This window comes from Trachurus trachurus (assembly GCF_905171665.1).
Source record: "Trachurus trachurus genome assembly, chromosome: 11".
In the NCBI taxonomy this organism is placed as follows: Eukaryota; Metazoa; Chordata; class Actinopteri; order Carangiformes; family Carangidae; genus Trachurus; species Trachurus trachurus.
Window position 1 is genome coordinate 14928857 of NC_139904.1, and position 22140 is coordinate 14950996.

The 22140-nt window shown below is 47.1% G+C and overlaps 1 protein-coding gene across 1 annotated transcript; it reads left to right on the forward strand.

The window, feature by feature from the left end:
- Nucleotides 1-2403: 2403 nt before the first annotated feature.
- On the forward strand, nucleotides 2404-20457 carry LOC310993947 (adhesion G protein-coupled receptor B1-like; the record flags this gene model as incomplete). Its single annotated transcript, XM_083982431.1, has 31 exons — nucleotides 2404-3103; nucleotides 4127-4276; nucleotides 4387-4485; nucleotides 4588-4731; nucleotides 5156-5320; nucleotides 6373-6537; nucleotides 6663-6827; nucleotides 6942-7043; nucleotides 7156-7262; nucleotides 7360-7554; nucleotides 7695-7763; nucleotides 8905-9013; nucleotides 9518-9661; nucleotides 9766-9835; nucleotides 10051-10153; nucleotides 10646-10689; nucleotides 12730-12856; nucleotides 16606-16709; nucleotides 16843-16945; nucleotides 17073-17223; nucleotides 17348-17417; nucleotides 17507-17573; nucleotides 17699-17784; nucleotides 17956-18127; nucleotides 18269-18364; nucleotides 18480-18519; nucleotides 18711-19333; nucleotides 19446-19481; nucleotides 19603-19707; nucleotides 19966-20016; nucleotides 20260-20457. 31 exons carry the CDS (start codon nucleotides 2404-2406, stop codon nucleotides 20455-20457), a joined length of 4560 nt encoding a protein of 1519 aa, XP_083838557.1.
- Between the last annotated feature and the right edge of the window lie 1683 nt (nucleotides 20458-22140).

Below are 22140 nucleotides of genomic sequence, written 5' to 3' on the forward strand. Positions count from 1 at the left end.
GTTTCTTGCACACGTGTGCAAGGGCTCGCCACCTGCACAAGGGGGGAAAATAAAGGCGTGAGCAATTTGCGGATGGAGAGTGACTTGTAATGGCTGGTAGAATTGGCTTTTCTCAAGTTTGCCTCAAAAGAATAGAGAGCAAGTTGCAAAGAAAAGAAGCAGGTCAGGGAAATTGTGATTGCCTGTCTGGTTTTCTCTATCTATTGCAGTCACACATAGACAAGGTAAAAGAAAATGTATCATTCAGTCTGGCTGGAAATGATAAGACTTGCAGGTGCATCACCAGCTATTTCATAGCTCTGCAGTGTTGTGGTACAAATGACTTAAACATCAGGGCAGCTGTCACATCTCATCAACTGTCTGCACATGTCTTGTTGCTTCATGTTGCAGTACAGCTTCTCTTGGTTTTCTATCTGCGTAATGACACAGCCTACTACAAAACTGTGCATGCTGGCATAAACAGAGCATGATGTGGCTGATGATAATTTTTTGCAGTTCCTCGCTGTTTTTCACACTGATCTGCAAAAAATAAACCCCGTCGCCATAACAACAAACAGCCTGCTCCGCTTTGCAAATATAGTTGTTGACGACAGCAAATTTACAGCATGAAGGGACAGAAGGGTTGGTGTGGGGGGGACAAAAAAAGAGAAAAAGAAAAAGTGAGGGCGAGGTGGAAAAAAAAGAGCAACACAGACTCCTGAGTTTTCCTACGACAGCTGGACCGCTTTCTTTTCACTGTGTGCCTCATCAGATGCCCATTCATGGAGCTTCCGGTTGTTGGGAGGCGGGAGAGAGGCACCCACCCACACAAAGCAGAGGTCTTTGCTGTGTGTTGCTCACAGAGAGGAGAGAGAGGAGAGGAGAGGAGAGGGAGGGAGAGTGATGTGAAAAGAGATGTGAGGAACGTAATTATGAGTTCTCTGCCTCTGAAAAGTGCAGGTGCTTCTCTAAGTGAGTAGCGGCTTAGGCATCAATTGTGCCGCTGTGTCGCTGCACTGCCCCATCTTATAGGATTAACCTCTCAGTCACATACAGCAAATACAGGTTTTTTACTGACAAACCTGAAACATCACCTTAAGCTTCCTTCATGCAGACTTTATTCAATTTCCGATGATGTCTAATGTGTCGTAGTTTCACAGGATGATGTCCTTGGTCTGCTCTACTGACAGTAATAAGTGACAAAAGGAAGAAGAAGTAGAAAAGCCTACGAGGGCTGAAGAATAGCCCTGAATTTCTATAAAAGATGTTGCTCAGCAACAGTATTTCCTCCTCTCGTCTGAGCTCCAAGGAGCATCCCCTGTCATTTTTGCAAGTCCAGTCGACCACAGAGACCCTGATATTGACCCTGTGCTGTTTTGCCCAAGCAGGTGCATGGTCAGTCAGTGGACAGGTCAGCGTGCAGTCTGCAGAAAGCTTGTTTGCAAAATGAGTTGCAAAGAAAAAGATTAATTAAAGACAAATTTAAGAATATTGTGAAAGCTTCATTTAAATGCATGTAACCTCTCTGCAGGAGACACATTCATGATCTGTGTTTTAATGATTTCAAGTTTCAAATCTGCATGCATCTTTATTAAACATGCGTGCATTTGCATTAATATGCAAGGCTGACTCTCTTCTGTCACTCCTAGGAGCATGACTGACATGTATGCTCTGGTATGAAATGCAGTGTTTGAGATGCCGCAGCAGTGTACGTAATCACACTTTGCCACGGACTCACACCCAACCATTTCTCTTGTTTACCACTCAACAGGAGGAGTGCATTGTAGAAATAACGGAACTAATAAGCGTCTGTGGTTGCCCATGGCAATGCTTCTATGGACGTCAGACTGACGCACACGATTCGCAGTTCAGTTCAGTGTGTGGGAGGAAAGAGCAAGGGCTTGGAGATACCAGCCTGCTGTGAAGGACTGTAATTGCAGTACTAGAGCAATTATGTCCCAAAGAACTGGGCATTTTAGATCACTGAATCTGCCCTGCAGCTCTGTGATACTGATCACAGGCAAATCCCTGATGCACAAATATCAGTACAACAGTGTCTTTAATTAAAATGCATTTCATGAATATTCTAGGAAAAAAAGCCTCTCATTTGGAGAGCGCTCTTTCCCTGCATACTGATATATGATGTGTTTTTTTTGTAATCATTTAAATGTTGGAACAAACTGACAGATTTTTTTTTTTTGCTCTTTTTCATCCCCTGTTTCTCTGCAGCTCCCTCATTGATAGACACATGACAGATTGTCTGTAGTGCTGAAACCTACAATTCTGCAGAGGGGTTGTGAAGACAAGTCAGAAGATCTGAAGCAAGTGCAGTAACTTGCAACAAGAAATCAAAGAAAAAACAACCTGGTGAAACCAGCGATCGAAGAATCTACAACACCAACATCGTCCATCTAAGCCGATCCAATGGCGTGGTCAGCTCTTACCGGCCCCTGTGTGGCCCTCGTCCTGCTCTTCTTCGGTTTGACCTCCTGCACTCCCTCCGGCCCGGCCTCCGCCACCTGCGCCACCCTGGAACAGAGTCGCTTCTTCGGCGTGTTCTCCTCTACGACCACACTGCCCTCCTCGCCGTGCTCCTGGACCCTGCAGAACCCCGATCCTCGCCGCTACAACGTCTACATGAAAATCACCAAGCCCACCGACTCCTGCGTGCCCCGCCAGATCAGGACCTTCCAGTTCGACTCGTTCATCGAGACCTCCCGCACCTACCTGGGCATGGAGAGCTTCGACGAGGTGGTCCGGCTGTGCGACGCTTCAACCACCGTCACCTACCTGGAGTCGAGCAAGCAGTTCCTGCAGATCCGCAAGGTGGCGCCGAGGAACGAGCTGGAGATGGCCAATGCCGAGGGTGTCAGCGAGTTCAAGGCCGAGTTTCTGGTCGTGGGGAAGAGGAACCCAAGCATGCCTGCCTGCCAGATGCTGTGCCAGTGGTTGGAGAAGTGCCTGTCCAGCAGCACCCATGATTACCCCTGTGGCATCATGAACACCCCCTGCCAGTGCTGGGAGGCGCCCAAGAGGAAACCAGGAAGCTGCTACAGAGGCGGTGTCTACGTTGAGAAATGCCTTCCCGTCCCCAGAGACAATGGACGCGACGCTGAGATCATCAGTAAGTTTCTAATGCATTTGTTTTCTGTTTTTTTCCCTCCCTCACTCTCCTCCAGAGTAAACTCAAAATCTGACATAAAAACAAAAAAGATCCTAGAAGTTCATCCAAACACCTCACCTCAGAAGAAGTAAACAAAAGCAACGTGTTCCCACATGTTTGTTGGTGGCCTACCTGCCTTGTTAGACTGTTTATTAAGTTGGGTGGGGCGGGGGGTCATGTTCTCCAAGGTCCCACAGCTCTGCAGGCCGTGTCCAGCCCTGCTGTTACACAGTGTTTGTGTCTTAAGAGCTGCTGAGGGTAATGATCCCCGCCTGTGGAGCAGGAGCAGGAGGATGTGCACCTTGCCACCACAGAGTAATGAGAAGTAAATCAAAGGTGTTAGAGATTCGACCGGTGCACCTTAAGTGGCAGAACCCCCCGAGCTGCACATATCACTCAGCTCTGTCCATTTTGCCTGAGGTGAGGTGGGCATGTCGGGGTTTCAACGCTTGGCAGAGAGTTGTGGTTTCAGGGAGGGAGATAGAGGGCATGTTTGTGTGTTGTTCTGGGCTGGGCGGGGGGGGGGGGGGGGGGGGGGGGGGGGGGGTTAGAGAGGAGCACAAAGACCTCACAGTCAGCTAGCGGCGGAAATCGAAGTGCACTTCTGGTCGTCATAGCAACCCGCCTGTCTGTCTGTCAGCCTGCCTTATCCACCGCTCCGCCGTCGGTTCACACGGTGAGAGTGGTTAAAAGCGAACAATCACCATTTCAAATGAAACATCTATCGGAGCGAGCGCTCGGCTCTGCTCACAAAGAAGCGTCCTTGCTCATTCTCCACACATAAAACAAATATTACTCACTCACTTCCTGCTCTTACATATGAAGTTTTTACAAAGCAAGCATTTGATTGACTCACCACCTCTGCACAGTTCTTGCACATGAAAAAAGTTTTTACACAACAACCCTAATTTTTTAACAAGATTATTCACTGCTAGTTTCCACCTGTGCTCAATACCATTTTTTCTCCTGTCGTCCTTTTTGCAGAGGGCTGGGCTACTTGGGGCCGCTGGTCCGTATGCAGCCAGGAATGTGGTGGCGGAGTCCAGGTGCGCAGCCGAGCTTGCCAGCCCGAGGACACAGTGTGCGAGGGAACAGTTGAGGAAGGACGAGCCTGCAACCCCCAGCCTTGCATTGGTAAGCCTCCCTGTCATTTTTTAAGTCATTCATCAGCGGAGGGGGGAAGCAAGTGGCTGCAGGTGGCTCGTATGCAATGCAATAATCATGCAATTTTCAAATCCTCTCAGGTAAGGAACGCAACAGGAGCCAGGGCCTTCGTGCAATCATTGGCATGAAGAAGGACAACACTGATGAGTCCAACCGTGGAGTTGTTGCAACACAGACAGGTGAGACAGGAATTGACACTTTATATACACTATAGACTATGGAGTAGTTAGGAATCATTTATTGAGTTGGATCATCTAAAATTCATGTTTTCTCCACTGTAGATGCCAAGGCCGATGAGTGGTCCTCCTGGAGTTCATGCTCGGTCACCTGCGGGGAGGGGTCTCAGGGCCGCACCCGTGTCTGCACCACCTGCACTGGATCCCTGCGCGAGAACCGACCCTGCAACAACACAGCGGTCTGCCCCGGTGAGCGGCTCCTTCCTAGCTAGCACCGCACTTGGCCCCTTGTTGAAGTGCACAATAGATGTAAAAGGCCATTATCTCTAAACAGTCTCCATTTGTGCAGAATCGGTCAAAGAGGAGTAGAGTAGATGCAGAAAAGCAGACAAGAGGGGGGAAGAGAGGCATTTTGAGCTTTCACACACTGAGATTTTGATTGTGGGGAAAAGAGGCTGCAATTCAGTATTGAGTAATGTTCCCTAATAGTTTTGCTCTTACTGGGATTGTGTGGAGGACTGCTCCCCCTAGTGGAGCCTTTACAAAACATCTCTGCAGCACCACAGCCTATGAAACCTCAAATGGAGTCACAATACCTTTTGCACCTTTTTGAGAGAAAAACAAAACAAATACAACCTCCTTCCTCAAACTTTATCTGTTTCTGTATTAATAGTGGACGGTACTTGGGAAGAGTGGACCCCCTGGAGCTTGTGCTCATCCACATGTGGCCGTGGATTCCGCGAGCGCACCCGCACATGCAAGCCCCCTCAGAACGGAGGACAGCCTTGCGAGGGCCCCGAGAAACAGACAAAGTACTGCAACATCGCCGTCTGCCCCGGTGAGTCAGCTCACTTTTATTTTCATAGCTGGAATGTACGATATAAAAGGAAAGGAAAAGATTATAACAGTTGTTTCTTTTATGAATCACTCTAATCATCTGCTACCACACTTTCCATGACAACTGACTCCGGCTGTGATATTTGATCCTTCAGTTAACTGATTCATGTAAGAGCTAATTAGACCCCTTATTGGCATCTGCACTGTGATAAACAGCAACTGCAGTGGCAGGTTGGCATCTGACGCATCCACACAATAAAAGCCTCTGCGGGTATTAGTCAGTAGCTTTATGATAACTGTCAGTGACTCACACTGTGCTCATGGTCACTCAGTGTATCAGGAGCTTTTGTTCATTCCTATTTAACCACCTACTCATGTGCTGACAGGATTTAATGCAGTTTGGAGTCACAGCTCCAACTTTTTCTCACCAGCTTATCATTAATCACACAGGTGCTGTGGGTTTAAAAAAGTGAGTCCTTTGTTGCAGTTGCATGTTAACAGCAGCAGATGGCTCTAGGCACCACAGCAATTACTGCCAGTGTCTGACAAACAGGATGGGCTGTTAGGCAAAGTCATTATTGAGATGATTACATATTTCATTTGATAGTGAAAGGCTTAGGAAATTAAGCCATGCTTTAATGGTCTATTAAGCGGGATGGAAATTTTATTTTTTGACCAATCTAAGTTTTTAAGACTGCACTTTTTTTGATCTATTTTAGAAGGCAATATTTAATAGGAATTGTGATTAGATTTTTTTTCCTATTTCAAAAGTGTTTAATCTCTCAAAGCTGCTCCTCTACCAAATCTAATGTCCATAATGAGATGAGCTTGGTTTTAGTTTTTAAGTTCAGTGGATGCAGGGAGGTTGAGAGGCACATACACTCATTCTCCAACTTTCTTTTTCACTTAAACTCAGCTAAAGTAGGTCATGTGAAATGTTAATAGCATCAGTGAGTGAGTGTGCCGTGATGCCTGTGGCCTGAGGGGTCTGTCTCGTCCTTGTGCCCGGCTGTAACTAATGTCCTGCCTGCACGCTCCTCTGCTTCCCTCTAGTGGATGGAAACTGGAACGAATGGTCTGCCTGGAGTGAGTGCTCATCTTCCTGCTCCAACGGCACCAGGCAGAGGACACGCGAGTGCAACGGGCCCTCCTACGGCGGCTCCGAGTGCCACGGCAGCTGGAAAGAGTCGGCCAACTGCTTCCTGAAAGAATGCCCCGGTAAAGACTACAAATAAATAAGAAGCAGTATTTGCAGATTCACAAAACACTCACATCCAATTAATTAAAACATAAATGATATATCAATCGGCCAGAAATCATGGTGTAAAATTGTGTCTTTTTAGTTGATGGACGCTGGCACGCATGGACCTCATGGGCCAGCTGCAGCAAGACTTGCGGAGGAGGCAATCAGCAGAGGCAGAGAGTGTGTGAGGGACCTTTCTTCGGTGGAGAACCTTGCCCCGGTGACAAGGGAGAGCAGAGGCGTTGCAATGAGAAGAGATGCCCTGGTTAGTGAGTCAATGGATAATGATTGTGGATAGCCTCACTGTCCTGTACTTACAGTCCAATTAGCAAATAGATTAGTCATCATCACATCATGCATTCTTCCTGTAACCTTTCAGAGCCCCATGAGATCTGCCCTGAGCAGAACACTGGAGATATTGTGTGGAAGAAAACCCCCGCTGGAGACATGGCTGCCATCGCTTGCCCCTCTGATGCCTCAGGTACAGTTGGTAGTGAAGACAGTGATGTGCTCCACTTGGATATGTTTAATTTATCTTTGTGCTTTATTATGCATGTCATGCCAACTCCAAGTATCCCTCTTGTCACCAACAGGTCTGATTCTGCGCCGGTGCACCCTGGACGCTGTAGGTCTCGCCTCCTGGGAGAATCCAACTCACATCAAGTGCGTCTCTGAGAGCTATGACAACATCCAGAAACTGGTAAGATGCTGAAAATGACTCCTAATTTCACAGTGGTGTAGTCAAAACCAGCATGTCGGAGAGTCAGATTATAACTTCTCGACTCTGCGCTCTGCAGTCCAGGGAACACATCTCCAAAGCGCAGACGGGACAGAGCATTGACGGGGTCGCCGAGGTGATTTCACGCCTGAGGTTTTCCTCTGATGAAGGGGCCAAGTACAGCGGCGACCTCATGGCCATCATGGAGATCCTGAAGAACACCACTGAACTGTACAAGGGAACCAGGGAGAAACTGAGCAACGCCGACGTGGCGGTAAGACGAGATCTTGAAATGTGCTACATATTTAAAAAATAATATCAGCCTTTCTCGTGCCCGTCTGGTCAAAAATAACTTCTAATTACGATGGATTTGGTATCTTCTTAACACCTCTGCTTCCATTTAATGATCTGCAGAACTACGTCCAGACCATCAGCAACTTGCTGAAGGAGGAACATCGTGACAAATGGGAGGAGGCACAGCTGGTACGTGATAAGAGGGTGTTTGTGTGAGATGGGGGGAGAAAATAAGTCTGTCATGTTAATGTTCTTGTGATGAGTATGAGTGTGTGTGTGTGTGTGGGACAAATGTGGGGAGAGAGTTTTTGGGGCATGTAGGCTATGAGATGTTGGTGTGAAAGGTATGAAAATGAGCAGTGGGTGTAGAGTATCAGTGCTCTTGATTAACACTCTTTACCCGCCCAAGCACTGGATTTGAATACAATAATAATATGACGTCAAACACTAAATGGACCCCCGGACTACACAATTATAAGTATTATATGAAAAGCCAAGGGGCTGATTCATCATCTATCATTACTTAGTTTTCTTTCAAATTCATTCCAAAGTTATTATATCAGGACTTTGTCTTGTTTGACCACCTGTTGGTAAATTGCACCCCACTTTCATGGCACTCTCTCCCTGTTCCTGCTGAAGTGAGTGAGGAAACAGCTCCTACTCATCAGACTTTCCCTGAGAAAAATTGACAAACAAAAGGCTTCCACTGTGGAGCGCAATCACATGTTTGTGCACAAATTGGAAACGGGATATTGAAATAGCGAGGCCGCGGTGGCGGCCAGGGAGGGAGGTGCGGACGCTCAAAAGGTGAAGAGAGAGGCTGAGTCAAGGAGAGTCACTTACGCCCACTTTGCAATCTGTGAGCCTCAACATGCCATCTTACATACTGATGGCAGTTGTAAGGGGGACGCAGACAGCACATCGCATAGAAACTCACGCGCACACACACACCTTGCGCCCACATCACTGCAGTTCTGCGTCAGAGACACGCAAGTCAGGCAGCCCTCCCTCCCTCTGAGCGAGTGGGAGAGGACAAAAAAACCTGAGTATGAATCAACAGTCTGCCCATTTATGGCCTTAAGGAAGTTCTGAGGTTGCATAGCAGCAAGAGATTTTTTTTTCTTCTCCACGCCAATACTCAGAGCTCTGCAATAATAAGCACAAACTGGACTGACACGAGAATAGGAAATCTAGATATGGACATGCAGGCAATAAAAACGTGCACAGTGAAACCCACTGGTTAGTTGCAAATAAAGAAACTAGATGAATGTGCATCCTCCATACTTTCCCTCTTTCTAAATGTCTCCTTCCTCCTTGTTGTTGTTTCTAGATGGGTGTGAGCATTAAGGAGTTCTTCCGGCTGGTCGAGGACTTTGTGAACATGATGGGCACCCAGATGAGCGGCTTCCAGGACATTTATGAAGTCACCGAGAATTTCGGTGAGCCTTCATCATTTCCTCTTCCAGCTGCTCTCTGCCCGCGTCCAGTCGGGATGATTTGTCCTTTCTTGCAACCAAGAGAGTGCATCAATCTCAATCTGGCCTCTGAATCCATGACTCCATGCAAGCGGCTATAGCAGAAAGCATCAGTTATCACTCAACGCTGACAGTGTGTCGAGCCCATCGGCTATACCGTATCGCTCCCGAGTTCTTGTGCATCCAATCATGAGCATATTTCTCAGAACACACAACACAAACTTATCAATCTGTCAAAACGCAGCACTGTAAGAGTAACTGTACATTTCACACTGGGTCTGTTTTGGCTCAGTGAAGGTGACATTCTGGCTGGAGTCAGTGGATGATGACTACTCTAGTTGGACACACATGACGCATGAATCAAAAGTGTCCTTGGCAGCGTTTTGACAATTGTGTAGAAGTAGATGACCTCTTAAAGTGCTGTTCGCCGACTAAACATCTCTCTCTCAATCTCTGACCCTCCTTTAGTGCTGAGCATCCACAAGCGCCCGGCAACTACAAACTCCAACTTCACCTTCCCTCTGAAGGGCTGGAGGGGCATGTTGGACTGGGTCAGGACCTCCGAGGAGAAGATCTCAGTTTCACGTGATGCTCTGTCCATTAAACAGTCTGGTAAGAGCAATTGAAATGTAAATGTGCTCTTTTTTTATTATCAGTAGATCAACCTGTATTCAGTCTTATGAATTTGAGTCTAAGAGGCATTTTCCTCTTTACAGATGGCAACGAAGCCTTTGTGACTGGAATCGTCCTCTACAGAAACCTCGCCTCCGTTCTGTCCTTCCAGAGGTAATATCAATTTTCTCTGCTTTTGTGTGTATGAACCCGGCCTCCCATGAAATACATTTTGCAGTCACAAGATGGCAGTCCTTGCTGAAAATCTCATCCCTCCTTACATACATACACACCGTCTCGTCTCTCAACACGAGGCCTTAGAGGGAGCCAACATCACCTTGACCATGTTTATTCTGCTGTTGACGCTCTCATTTCCTCTTCCTCCACAGTAACAACACCCTGCTCAACTCCAAGGTGGTGTCGGTGATCGTCAACCCCACCACGTCTCTCCTGCCATCCCCCATCGAGATCGAGTTCCCCCACCTCCACAATGTAAGTCCCTAATGATTACTCAGTTTAAAGGAGCCTTATGGGAAGAAATATATCACCCCCCCACCACCACCACCACCACCACACCTCTGGGTGTTTGCCCACCGCAGTGCACAGAGCCTGACATTTTGTTGACATTTGCAGTGCCACCGTGACTTTCCCACATACTTGTTGTCGGTCGAAAACCTGGCAAAGATTAACAGAGTAACCAAACGGTCAGTTAGTGATGATGATGATGATGATGAAAATGATGACGATAATGAGAGATCACGCGCAGTAAATAAGTCGTCGCAAGCTGACGAGAAGCTGTTTTTAGTTTAGTGCATCTATTACGTGGGAGGGCGGCTGAGAAATGTGGGCAGGTGGCCGGCAGCAAGCTGTTGCATCTCACACGTTTCGTAGTACAGTGTCCCCAACCTACACGTTTTTACATTTTTTTATCTGCAGAGATTCCTCACACTGACTTCTCCATCTGCCTCTCTTTCTCCTTTGCAGGGCACCATGGACGAGACGTGCCTCTCATGGGACGAGAGTGAAACGTAAGTGTTGACTACGCTTAGTTTTTTTTTTAGTTCTGTAAGATGTGCGCTTGCTCTACATCTCTTTTCCAGTCCTGGGTTTGTCCGACACTCAGCTCAGCCTCATTTCTTAGTCATTTGTGAGAAGGGGGACAGAGCGATGCCACAACATGTTGGCCCGTCTCTCCCGGGGGCCAGAGGCAGGCAGGCTTCACTCAACTGTCTGACATACTTAACCGAATGACACGCAGACTTTAGGAATGACAGCGCCACTGATTGTAGCTGAGTGACACTTCACTGCGATCTAATGACCCCCTGCGTTGCTTATAGGACGTCCAGGGGAGAGGAAAAGACACAAACACTTCATCCCTATAGGTCACAGCACAGAGTTTCAATCTAAAGACAATGACAGCTCTCCCTCCCCTCCCTCTCGTCCCCTCATGTTCGTACGTCCCTGCCACAGCTAATGGCTCTATGGCGCTTGGGAGTTTTTAAAGACGCTTACGTGCATTTGAATGACTTATGAAAGCAGCTCCTGGTGGCCTGGCCTGGATCAATCAGCCCCAGGCCACACTCATGCCCTCCTGAAGAATACACAGGTGCACCATTTGCATTTAGATGGATTTGTACACTTGTAGAGGATGAAAACGCACCTACACCCAGACACACACACACACATACGGACACACACAAGCCTTAACAACCAGAGTTGAAGCATAAGCAAAAGCAAAAATGAATCGAAGGAGAAAATGTAATTAACTCATATACTTTCGGAGGGAGGGCAATGTGCCTCTGGTCAAATTAGATTCATTTTTGACAGCGGATGTGATTAATGGCAGGATAGAAGCAGTGGAAATGGCAGAGGAGGAAGCTCGGGCTGAGGGCAGAGTTTGGGGTCAATGCTTGTTTTTCAGAGCTGCATATGTCTGAGACAAGCATCCTGATCACAGGAAGTAGTCGATTATCTCCCCCTGCCATTCAGCTTGAAGCAGAAGGACACAGATAAAACAAGAGGGGAAGAAACACGCTGCATCACACGACGTCGCCACACAACATTTAACCCATCTGCATGATGTGACAACCTGCACGCTGTGCGCATTAAACTGTGCAGCCAAGCCTACTTGGATGCTCCCTCTGTAGCAGGCGGCTTTTTACCCCTTGGCTACGATGCCCCCCCTTTGTGCCCACCACCAGCCACTCGGAGCTTGGAGGTGCTGCTCGTTGCCTTAACCTCCTCTGTGCTCTCTGGCATCTGCTGCCTGTGCTGCTCACACACACACACACACAAAAGGCATGATCTTGATTTGTTCTGCTTGAGCCTCAGAACAAGATCTGAAACGATGCAACACTGCAGGTCCACTGATTCGTAGAAGTTGATCTGGACTCATTGTTTGAAAGATGGCTCTCATTATGAAAGAAGCACTCGTTATTGATTTCACTTTCTGTTTGCAGTGTAATTAATTGCTTTGTGTGTGTATGTGTGCTCAGACTTAGCACTTAGCAAGAGGAACAAATACTGCACATATATTAAGCAAATAAATGCACTCATTTGATGCACACACACACACACATGCACACAAATCTAATCATAATCCAGGTGGTTCTCACATCCTTGAGAAGAGGGAACACACTGTCCTTTGTCTCAGTGCACTGGCCAAGTGTTGCCACCAATCTTGTGTGTCTACTGTCTATTAACCAACCATAACAAGTAATGATACAGATAATGTTAATAATGAGATGTATGAAGGCCAATCATCTTTGCACATATGGCTTTTAATCACGTGCAATCATCAAAGAGATGCAACTCATTAACTAATGTTCTTTAAATTACTATCTATTGATCACAGAACTAATATATCAGGGTTTAAATGTTATATTATAAAATGTGAAACTATTCATTGGGGATATTTAAAATTCTAATGAGATATGATTATCATAAGCAGGGATGTTTTCAATCAAGGGGGGGGAAATCTATTGTGTGACATTCACATGAGAGATTAGTCAGATCTCTCCTCTCCTAACCCGTCGTTGCTTTTTTTTTCTCTCTCCTTCCCTGTGCAGTTCCTCTCTGCTCGGGTCTTGGTCTGCTCGGAGCTGCAGATCGGTCGCCGTTCATTCATTCAGAACCAAATGCGTGTGTGACAGCCCCTCCACCTTCGCCATTTTAGCGCGCATCAACTTCGACTCGGTAAGTCTCCACCGTCTCTTCTCAGATCCGAGCTTGTCTTGTATGTTTTTAGCGACCACATCTTGAAAATATTTGCTGTAATGTAATGTCTGTCTGTGTGTGTGAATGCGGTGCAGTGGAAAACGTATTAGCAGCCTACTTGTTGTTTTTTCTGTGGCTGCTGCTGCCGGAGCCTCTTTGTCTCCGTGCAGGTGCCGCTGATCGGAGAATTATGCAGCCTACCTGTTTTGTGTTTTTTCTCCTTATGATTATTAAAATCACTGAGTGGAAAATAACCGAGCAACGTGTTGATATGCATTTAGCGTTTAAAAGTGAAATCATTCAGATGTGCATTATTGCATTGCATTGCTGCACGTTGGTTTGTGCACGAGTGCGTCAATTTGATGCTCATTTGCTTGCAATCAGCTGCATAATTGAGAAAAATACAAATTAAGCCTGTATTGCAGCAGTGAGGAGCAGGTTTTGCAGGCGCGTGCACGACGATGAAGAAACATTGATTTTTACTTATCAATCACTTTTCCCGATCATCGTGTAACCTTTTCATCTCCGATTATGCAGGATTTTTTTTTTCTTTTTCTGAATTCGTGCATGTTTATCATAAGTATACAGAGTTAGTGCAGTGTTGAGGGGGGGTCTGGGGGTCTGGCGCGCACCGGATGCTTTCGCTTACCGAAATCTGACATTACGCATTGTTGTATTTCATGCGCAAAAGACAATGTGTAAAAAAAAAAAAAAAATTCCCCTGTAGACTGTGTTGCCTCTAAGGCTGCTCGCTCTCCAGTTGCCTTGGTAACGGCTTCTGCAGGCAAACTCGCCCTGTGTGATTTTTGATAGCCCTAACTGAGATGCTGAGGGAAACACACACACACATGCACCAAGATCCCACCTCCCTCCCTCCCTCCCCTCTCCAAACAACCCCCTAGGACAGAGGAAATTGTCCATCTGACTGCAGCTGCACACAAACACACACACACACACACACACACACACAATCAACAGATGTTTATCATCTGGGGGAAACATATAGTTCTAATGCACATTAAGTAAATCCCCTCCCTTTTTTGTTTATTGTGCAGGCAAAACAGATTAGGAATTTGGACTGCAGTGTTTTTCTGCTGCTACACCGATTCAGCCCCGTCCTCCACTTTTCTTCTCTCTCTCTCTCTGTCTCTCTGTCTCTCTCTCTCTCTGTCTCTCTGTCTCTCTCTCTCCAACCTGTTGTTTACATCCTAGATTTGATTTGTCTTGCCGTTGCCAGTCTGAACAGCGCCGCCCATATTTGTTATAGGCTGCACATACCTCCTCATTTCAACCTCCCGCGACAGTAAAAAAAAAAGGCAGCTGCGCCAATCATCCCGTCTGCCAATATCTCTGAATTCTCGATTACATCCACTGCCCCCCCCCCCCCCCCCCTTCCTCCTCCTCCTTTTCTTCCTCCTCCTCCTCCTCCTTTTCCTCGTCCTCCTCCTCCTCCTCCTCCTCCTTCCTCTTCGGCCACAGCAGCTAGAGTCTGAAAATGCCAGAGAGGGTGGACCAATGAGAGACAGACGTCTGGTCATGCATTGAAGCCCCCCACCCCTCTCCACTCCTCTCCCTCCTCCTCCCTCCTCCCTCCTCCCTCCTCCCTCCTCTTGCCTCTCCATCCATCCTTTGATGTGAGCTGTGGACATTTTCAATAACATCTTCCTGCGAGCCATACAAGGAACACCAGCAAGAAGCGAGATGCAGAGGGAAGGGAGTGAGGAGATGTGGGGGGGTGGGGGTGGGGGGGGCTTTAAGCCAGATACCGCAGTGTGTTAGCTCTCGTTCAGCATGGTCCGAGTTCAAGGCTCCTGTAGCATCATGTGTGTCTGAAACATGACGGGCGGCCCAGGGGGAGCAGCCCACATCGTTATTACCACACATGCCCTTGACCACTGGGTAGGCAGCCATTAAAGAAGAATATGAATAGTGAAGGGTCTCTTCCCCTTTAGTCGCTTCAGATTTGCTCCAAATTAGCACACGTGATTTAGTCAAGGACAGACAGAAGACATGCCTCATATTTAGGTCAAACTGGCTGTCTGGATTTCACTCAGAGACCCATGGTGCAAGCGTCAACCCAGATAGAGAAACTGGGAAGAGAGGGAACAGAACACACTGTATCACCCGCTCTGTATATTTATATATATATATATACGTGTATATATATATATTTTTTTTTAATCCCCTTCCCCTAGATATGTTAAAGGCCGAAACAAAAAGACAGCTCACCACTCTATCTGCCATCTGTTTCGGGGCGCTTCTGATGTAGTTGGCTAGATTTTGAAACAAATTTGCCACACTAAATTAGTCTTTGGCTGCCATCGGCCGGCCTTCACCAGCTGTGCTGTGATATCAGTGGAGTCTATGTGGGGCATACGTGCGTCGAAGAGGATGGAGAGGAACGATCCTTCAAGGCTCAGCATTGTTCCATTTAAATTCGGAGACGCTATCAACAGTGGCAGAAGTATTAGAAGCAATGCTTCACATACGCTTGCTATATAAGAATTTATGGCCGTCATAAATCAAACGAAGGCCAAAGCGGTGTCTATGTCTTTCCCCTCTATCTGTGCTAATTTGATACCTGCAGATTTATTATATTTCAGCGCGTTCTCTCTCTCTCTCTCACCTATTTCCCCCTCCGGACTCATTATCAAAAAATATAATCACACCATTTGCCAATGAGGACTTCATCATCCATAGCCCAAACAACTGTAATCCACCTCACACACTCTGTGGCGTTGACACCTTCATCAGGGGTGTTAGATTAAACTTGAGACCTTATTAAAGACACTACAGTAGGTGCGAGACAAAAGATGATCAACGCAGTAGAGCCGCACAATCAGCTGCGAGGAGGGGGGAGTTGTAGGTGTGTAATTCATGCAGCGACATCTCAAAGAGCCAAGATTTGTGTGTGCAGCAGTGACCTGTCAGCGAGCAGCAGGGAAGACGACGGAGCAAAAAAAAAAAAGAACAATCCCGTCTCTGTTCCCTCCACCAGAGGTTCGGTGCCAGGGCCGTTTGAAACACGGGACGGTCACCGCCGCTGGCAGTGGCAGGCGCTAAGCTGCTGTCAGAGATCAGAAGGGGCAGGTGGCGGCAGATTAATGCACAGGTGATAATGGTCCACCTGTTCACTCCTGCAGGGATGAGCAAGGAGCCGCCGGCTGGCACAACACGCAGTGTCAACGGTGGTGGGAAAGAAAAAACGCTAAAGGAGGGAGGGAAAAAAAAAAGATGAGCTCAGGATGTCTGTCAATGAGGAGAAGGTTGTTGTATCAGCTCAGACTAATGACTGAATACACCAACCCCCTCTTAACTGCCCCTGGGACTTCAGTAACCCCCTCTCCGTCCTCCGTGCTTAGTGGATGGAGATATATGTGCAGCATCCTCCGCGCCTCATTTGCTGACTCCAAAGCTCAATGGAGAAACGCAGTGACCCTGACCGTTTGTTTTAGTTCGCCGCTCCATCTTTCTGACACGTTCACCTTGGGGTCACCTTGCCTCAACCGTGGCCTGATTGTGCCATTCAACTGTTTGCCTACGGGGAGCTGTCTGCTATTCCAGATAGCGCGCAACCCAGAGGCTCCACTAGTGTGTGTGTCTGTGTGTCTGTGTGTGTGTGTGTGTGGATCTCAGTGCTGGTTTCCCCCTCTCTCTCTGCATGAATATGCGTGAGTGTTCGTAATCAGCTCTAAAGAGGCATGTTGGCTCTTGTCTCCTCTCTGTAGATGATGGACAAGGCACTGCTCCCGTCCGTGACTCTCATCGTTGGCTGTGGGGTCTCCTCTCTCACCCTGCTGCTCCTCATCATCATCTATGTCTCCGTGTGGAAGTAAGTAACCCCTAACCCTCTACGAGCAGAACTCTGGCCGTGTCGGGCCTCAGACTACATACGATGTGTGCTCTACCGCTCCTCATCCCCTCAACTCACTCTCATTGTTTCCCCCTCTTTTCCAAAACTCCAGGTACATCCGCTCCGAGCGCTCCGTGATCCTCATCAACTTCTGCCTCTCCATTATCTGCTCCAATGCTCTCATTCTCATCGGACAAACTCAGGCTCGCAACAAGGTAAGGCGCTCCTCTATCCGATCCTCCTAACCTCTTGCTTTTAAAACCTCACCGCTTTGGGGGACTGACACAGATTTCTCATCTTTCCTCTCTTCCTTATCTCTCCCTCCTGGTCGCTCTCCCACAGGTGGTGTGCACTCTCGTAGCCGCTTTGCTGCACTTCTTTTTCCTCTCCTCTTTCTGCTGGGTGCTGACAGAAGCTTGGCAGTCCTACATGGCTGTCACTGGTCGTCTGCGCAACCGCATCATCCGCAAGCGCTTCTTGTGCTTGGGTTGGGGTAAGAGCTGCTGCCTTTAAGTTTTTCCTCTTTGCTCGTTTTTTTCTGTCCTTCTCTTCTTCTTCTTTTTTCTTTATTCCAAATCTTACACTTTCTATTTTTTTTTGCATTTTCTATCTTACAGGCCTTCCTGCACTGGTGGTGGCTGTGTCAGTGGGATTCACAAAGGCTAAGGGATACGGCACCGTCAACTAGTGAGTCTCAGCCTGCTGCTTCTGCTCCTTCACCACTTTCCTCCTCCCATAGCTCAAGCATTAATATTCTCCGTCCTTTGTTTTTGTAGCTGCTGGCTGTCTCTTGAGGGCGGACTCCTCTACTCCTTTGTTGGCCCTGCTGCAGCTGTTGTTTTGGTGAGTATTTTGACTTTGACTCCCTGGTCCGTCACAATACATAGTCTGTTTTTTTAAATGCAGTACCCATTATTGCATTGTCTAATCCGTGTTTTTGGTTTTTTTCTTCTTCTTCCTCCAAACAGGTGAATATGGTCATTGGTATTCTGGTCTTCAACAAGCTGGTGTCCAAGGACGGCATCACCGACGTGAAGCTGAAGGAGAGAGCTGGGTAGGTCTCATCGATCGCCTCTGTACATCAGAATATTGCGCTTATCACTCCAATCTGTCCCATTACAGGTGTATTGATGATGTGCTTTGATATCAAGGCTCGCAATCAAACAAGAGGAGGGAACAGAGCCTGTATGAATGTCTAACCCGTGGTTTGTGTCTCACCCTGCAGGGCCTCACTGTGGAGCTCCTGCGTGGTTTTGCCTCTGTTGGCCCTCACCTGGATGTCTGCCGTCCTGGCCATTACCGACCGCCGCTCCGCACTCTTCCAGATCCTCTTTGCCGTGTTCGACTCTCTGGAGGGTTTCATCATCGTCATGGTACACTGCATCCTGCGTAGAGAGGTAAGAAGAAAAAAAACCCATTTAGACAAGATAAAGTAATGGCAATTAAAGCAAAAAGGAAAGTTGTTTCTTTAGTTGGTTGTCTTTATGAGGGTACATGAGAGATGTTTTGAACTTTCTTTCTCCACCTGCTTCAATTAGGTTCAAGAAGCTGTAAAGTGCAGAGTAGTTGACCGCAAGGACGATGGGAATGGAGACTCTGGCAGTTCCCTTCACAATGGCCACACCCAGCATACGGTAAATTTCTTGGCTTATTGCCTTTTTAATGTCTTGAGTGCCTCTTGCATTTTACCCCTAAATTGATATGTGCATACATTAAGCACTGATAGAACATCTTTTATTCTTTTATCAGCAGTCTGATAACGAAAAGGACGGAGACCAGAGCAGACAAGGTAAGCCCCTTTTTAAATCAGCTTTTTCTTGCCCTTAACCATTTTTCCATTTGCATTTTAAATTTCTGTGAGCCTTGCACTTAAAACATCTGATCATGCATAAAGGGAGAGTGTGTTTATTGAACCAATATTTTAGACGTGGCATGGTTCTTGATCATTTTTTTTAACTCTCTTACCGTCTTTCCTCCAAGGAATGAAGAGCTCCTCTGAAGAGAAGATGCCCCCTCCTCAGCTGCCTCTTCCCATGGGCTCCAACTTCCACACCCTGCCATCCAACCCCAGCAAGAGCCACATGCAGGCCGTTCCCGAGTACTCCAGCCACACCCTCACCCTGAAGAGGGAGAAGAGCCGGCTGGCGGTAGGAGTCGACCCATCCTGCGGGAAACCCGTGTACGTCTGCGAGGGGGAACTCTTCAAGCAGCTGGATGCCGATCTCGCCCGGGCTCAGGCCGAGGGCAGCCTCTCCGACGGCAGCGGCTACGTCCTCATGCCCAACACCACCTCCACCCTGAGGTCCAAGCCCAAAGACGACCCCACCAAATACAACATCAGCGTGGAGCAGCTCCCTCAGGCCAGACTCATGCACCTCGGTGGGCCCTTCGCCGAGCCTCAGGCCGCCTTCGGGATGAAGTCCATCCCTGCCGACCAGGTCAGCGTGTCGTACTCGGAGAGAGACTCGCCCATCCAGAACATCCACAACATGTCCAGCGAGTCTCACATCACCCACAGCAGCCTGGAGAACACCTTTGAGTCTATGAACTCCATGATGTCCAAGAGCGAGACCATCTCCACACTGTCCATGAGCTCCTTGGAGGTAAGAAAGATGGATAAGCACCACTTCTTGCACAACATTTGCTGAAAGAATTCTTATGTGATATTACCAATATTGATCTCAAACTAAACCAAATGTATTCATCTTTTTGCAGAGACAGAAATCCCGTTATGCCGAGTTGGACTTCGAGGTAAATATTGTTTGGATCCTTTCTAGTCTAGATATTATAAATAACATTTGATAAATATAAATGGTTGATCATTTTCCATAATTTTTGGGAGTAAATCGTTTTTTTTCTTTGCTTTCTGTAGAAAATTATGCACACAAAGAAACGCCACCAGAACATGTTCCAGGACCTGAACAGGAAGATGCATCACGCTGAGAAAGACAGAGAGTCTCCTGCCTCTGACAGCAAGGTAACACATCATGATAATAAGTTCATCCTCCATTTCCACGGAACATTTATTTCCAGAAAAAGCTAAAAAAAAAAAAGAAAGAAAAAAAAAAAGGATAAATCTTAAAAAATGAAAAAGAAAACAGAGGCAATTCTACTGCTAAAAAAAATATGACCCTCTAAAACAACCAGTGATATGTGTATTGAACTATGGTTGTCGTTACCTTGAGGTCATTTGAATAAGGATGTATTTTCTTCCTTCCCTCCTTCCTTCTTACAGTCTGTGAGATGGAGTGTGTCCTCAGGAGGAAGTGACAAAACGAACCACAGCGTGAGTGTTTATATACAACCTCACACAAATTTACTGCCTATAGATGAGACACACCATCAGATCATATTACACTTGCCTCCAGGAGGAATAATTTCCCCCCTGAATGACAATATGACTTTCATTATTAGAAAATCACATTTCGATGTAATGAGGTCCATTTCATTTTTGATTAAATCAGGAATTGCTCAGGGCTTAATGAGTGACACCAAGCGCTCACGTGGCTCCTCTTTTGTGCTTCAACAGGACAAACAACAGGCTCCAATGGAGAGGCCATGGGAAGGAGTCCGGGGAATACCGCAGTCCCCCCCTGCATGGGTACGCAAAGACCTGGAGCCCCTAGCCGCCTCGCCTCTGGAGCTGCACTCTGTGGATTGGGAGAAAACCAGCACCACCATCCCTCTTGTGGGGCAGGACATCATTGACCTGCAGACGGAGGTCTGAGGAGGAGGAGGGGGGCTAGCGAAGCCACCTGATTTCACCTCGGTTACCTCTTTGGTTTGAGAAAGAGATCCTTAAATGGATAGAGTAGAGAAAACCAAGAAAGGGAGGGAGTGAGAAAGTAGGTCCCAGAATCTATGTCTTCAAACCCTCAGCCAGAGCAGGAATGAGGGGAGGGAGAAGGAGGGGATGGAAGAGTGGAGGTGGGGTTGATGGGATGTTTAATGTAGCTTCTCTGTGTGGACTTAAGGCATCTCTCTAAGGCAGAGTGCTCCGAAGGGTAAAGGCAGGGTTAGTGGAGCGATCAGTGGTTTCCATGGACCAGGACTGGCTGTGGTTCCATTAGTGCTTCACCCCCCGGGAGTTTACCAAACCCCCCACCCCCTTCGGCCTGGGTCCAGAAGATGTGGTCGACATGTCTGTGCTTCTTTTTTCCTTCAACTCGACTTTGGAGAAAAATTTAATAATACTAAAAACGGTGTGCGTCCTCCCTGCTTCTCGGGGGGAACAACCGGAACTCTTGGCCGCTTCTCTACCGGCCAAGTTACCTTCCAGAATAGGACAAGGCACGAGAGCATAAAGGGACCAGTTTCATGTTTGGAGTCCAACACTCTGCACTTTGCTAGATGGGCGCACACATTTTTTGGTTTGATGCCGTGTTTTTTTTATTTTAGTTGAGGTTTGTGTGTTTATTTGTTCTGCTTCATACCTGGAACTGCTTCAACAGAACTGAATAAGAGACTCTGTACTGAGAAAATAACTCCTACTCCTACTGGAGAACAGGCTTAATCATGCTAATAATGCTTTTCACTGCTGTTTACCACCATGGTTATTATTATTCTGATGATACTTGTCAGTATTATGATTATTATTATGATTATTATTGTCATTATTGAGTTTATAGCCTATGTTTCCTTTTTTTTAATTCCCCTCATGACTGTCAGGCACAAGTTTTATTGTTTTTGTTTTTTTACTGAGACATAGAACATTAGGCTAGAAGAAAAAAAAAGATCCAGTGCATCTGTAACATGTTCTGAGCCCATATGAACTGCATTGGGACAAACATACAGAGTGGTGATGGAGGTGGCGATTAGTTGTTGTGCAACGCGTCCTGGTTTTTTCCAGTATTCTGCTTCGATACCAAAACACCAGCACCAGGATGAACACAGACTCTCACACAGGAAGAGCAGTGCACTCTGGGGAGCGCTGGGTGGAAATGTTAAGGGAGGGGAGGGGTCACTGTACCTCATCCCCTCCCGCCCGACTCCGACTCTCAGCTGGCACAAGATGCAGGCTCTTCCATGTCGCGTATATGGATTCAAGGGGTCAGCGAGACCTTTCATCATCGCCCTTTTGTTTCTCAGCCTTGCAGGACTCTTGGACAGAGCAGAGGCTCCTGGCGCTGATGTGACTTCCAGTGCAGCGTCAGGTCCTCGAGACTTCAACACATTTGTGTTTTCAGCCATCAGTGTGAAATAGTGCAATATGATGGGTGCTTGATGCTCAAGCAAGACTGATACTAGAATTTAGGCAGATTTTTCTTACCAATGTTTAGAAAAAAACCTTTTATACCACCTTCCTCATATTTACAGAGCATATAGATGCTTTATGAGAATATTGTATTAGTAATTCAAGGAATTTATTCGCTAGAGATTTGTTAGCACAAGACTCCATATTTGGAGCTGT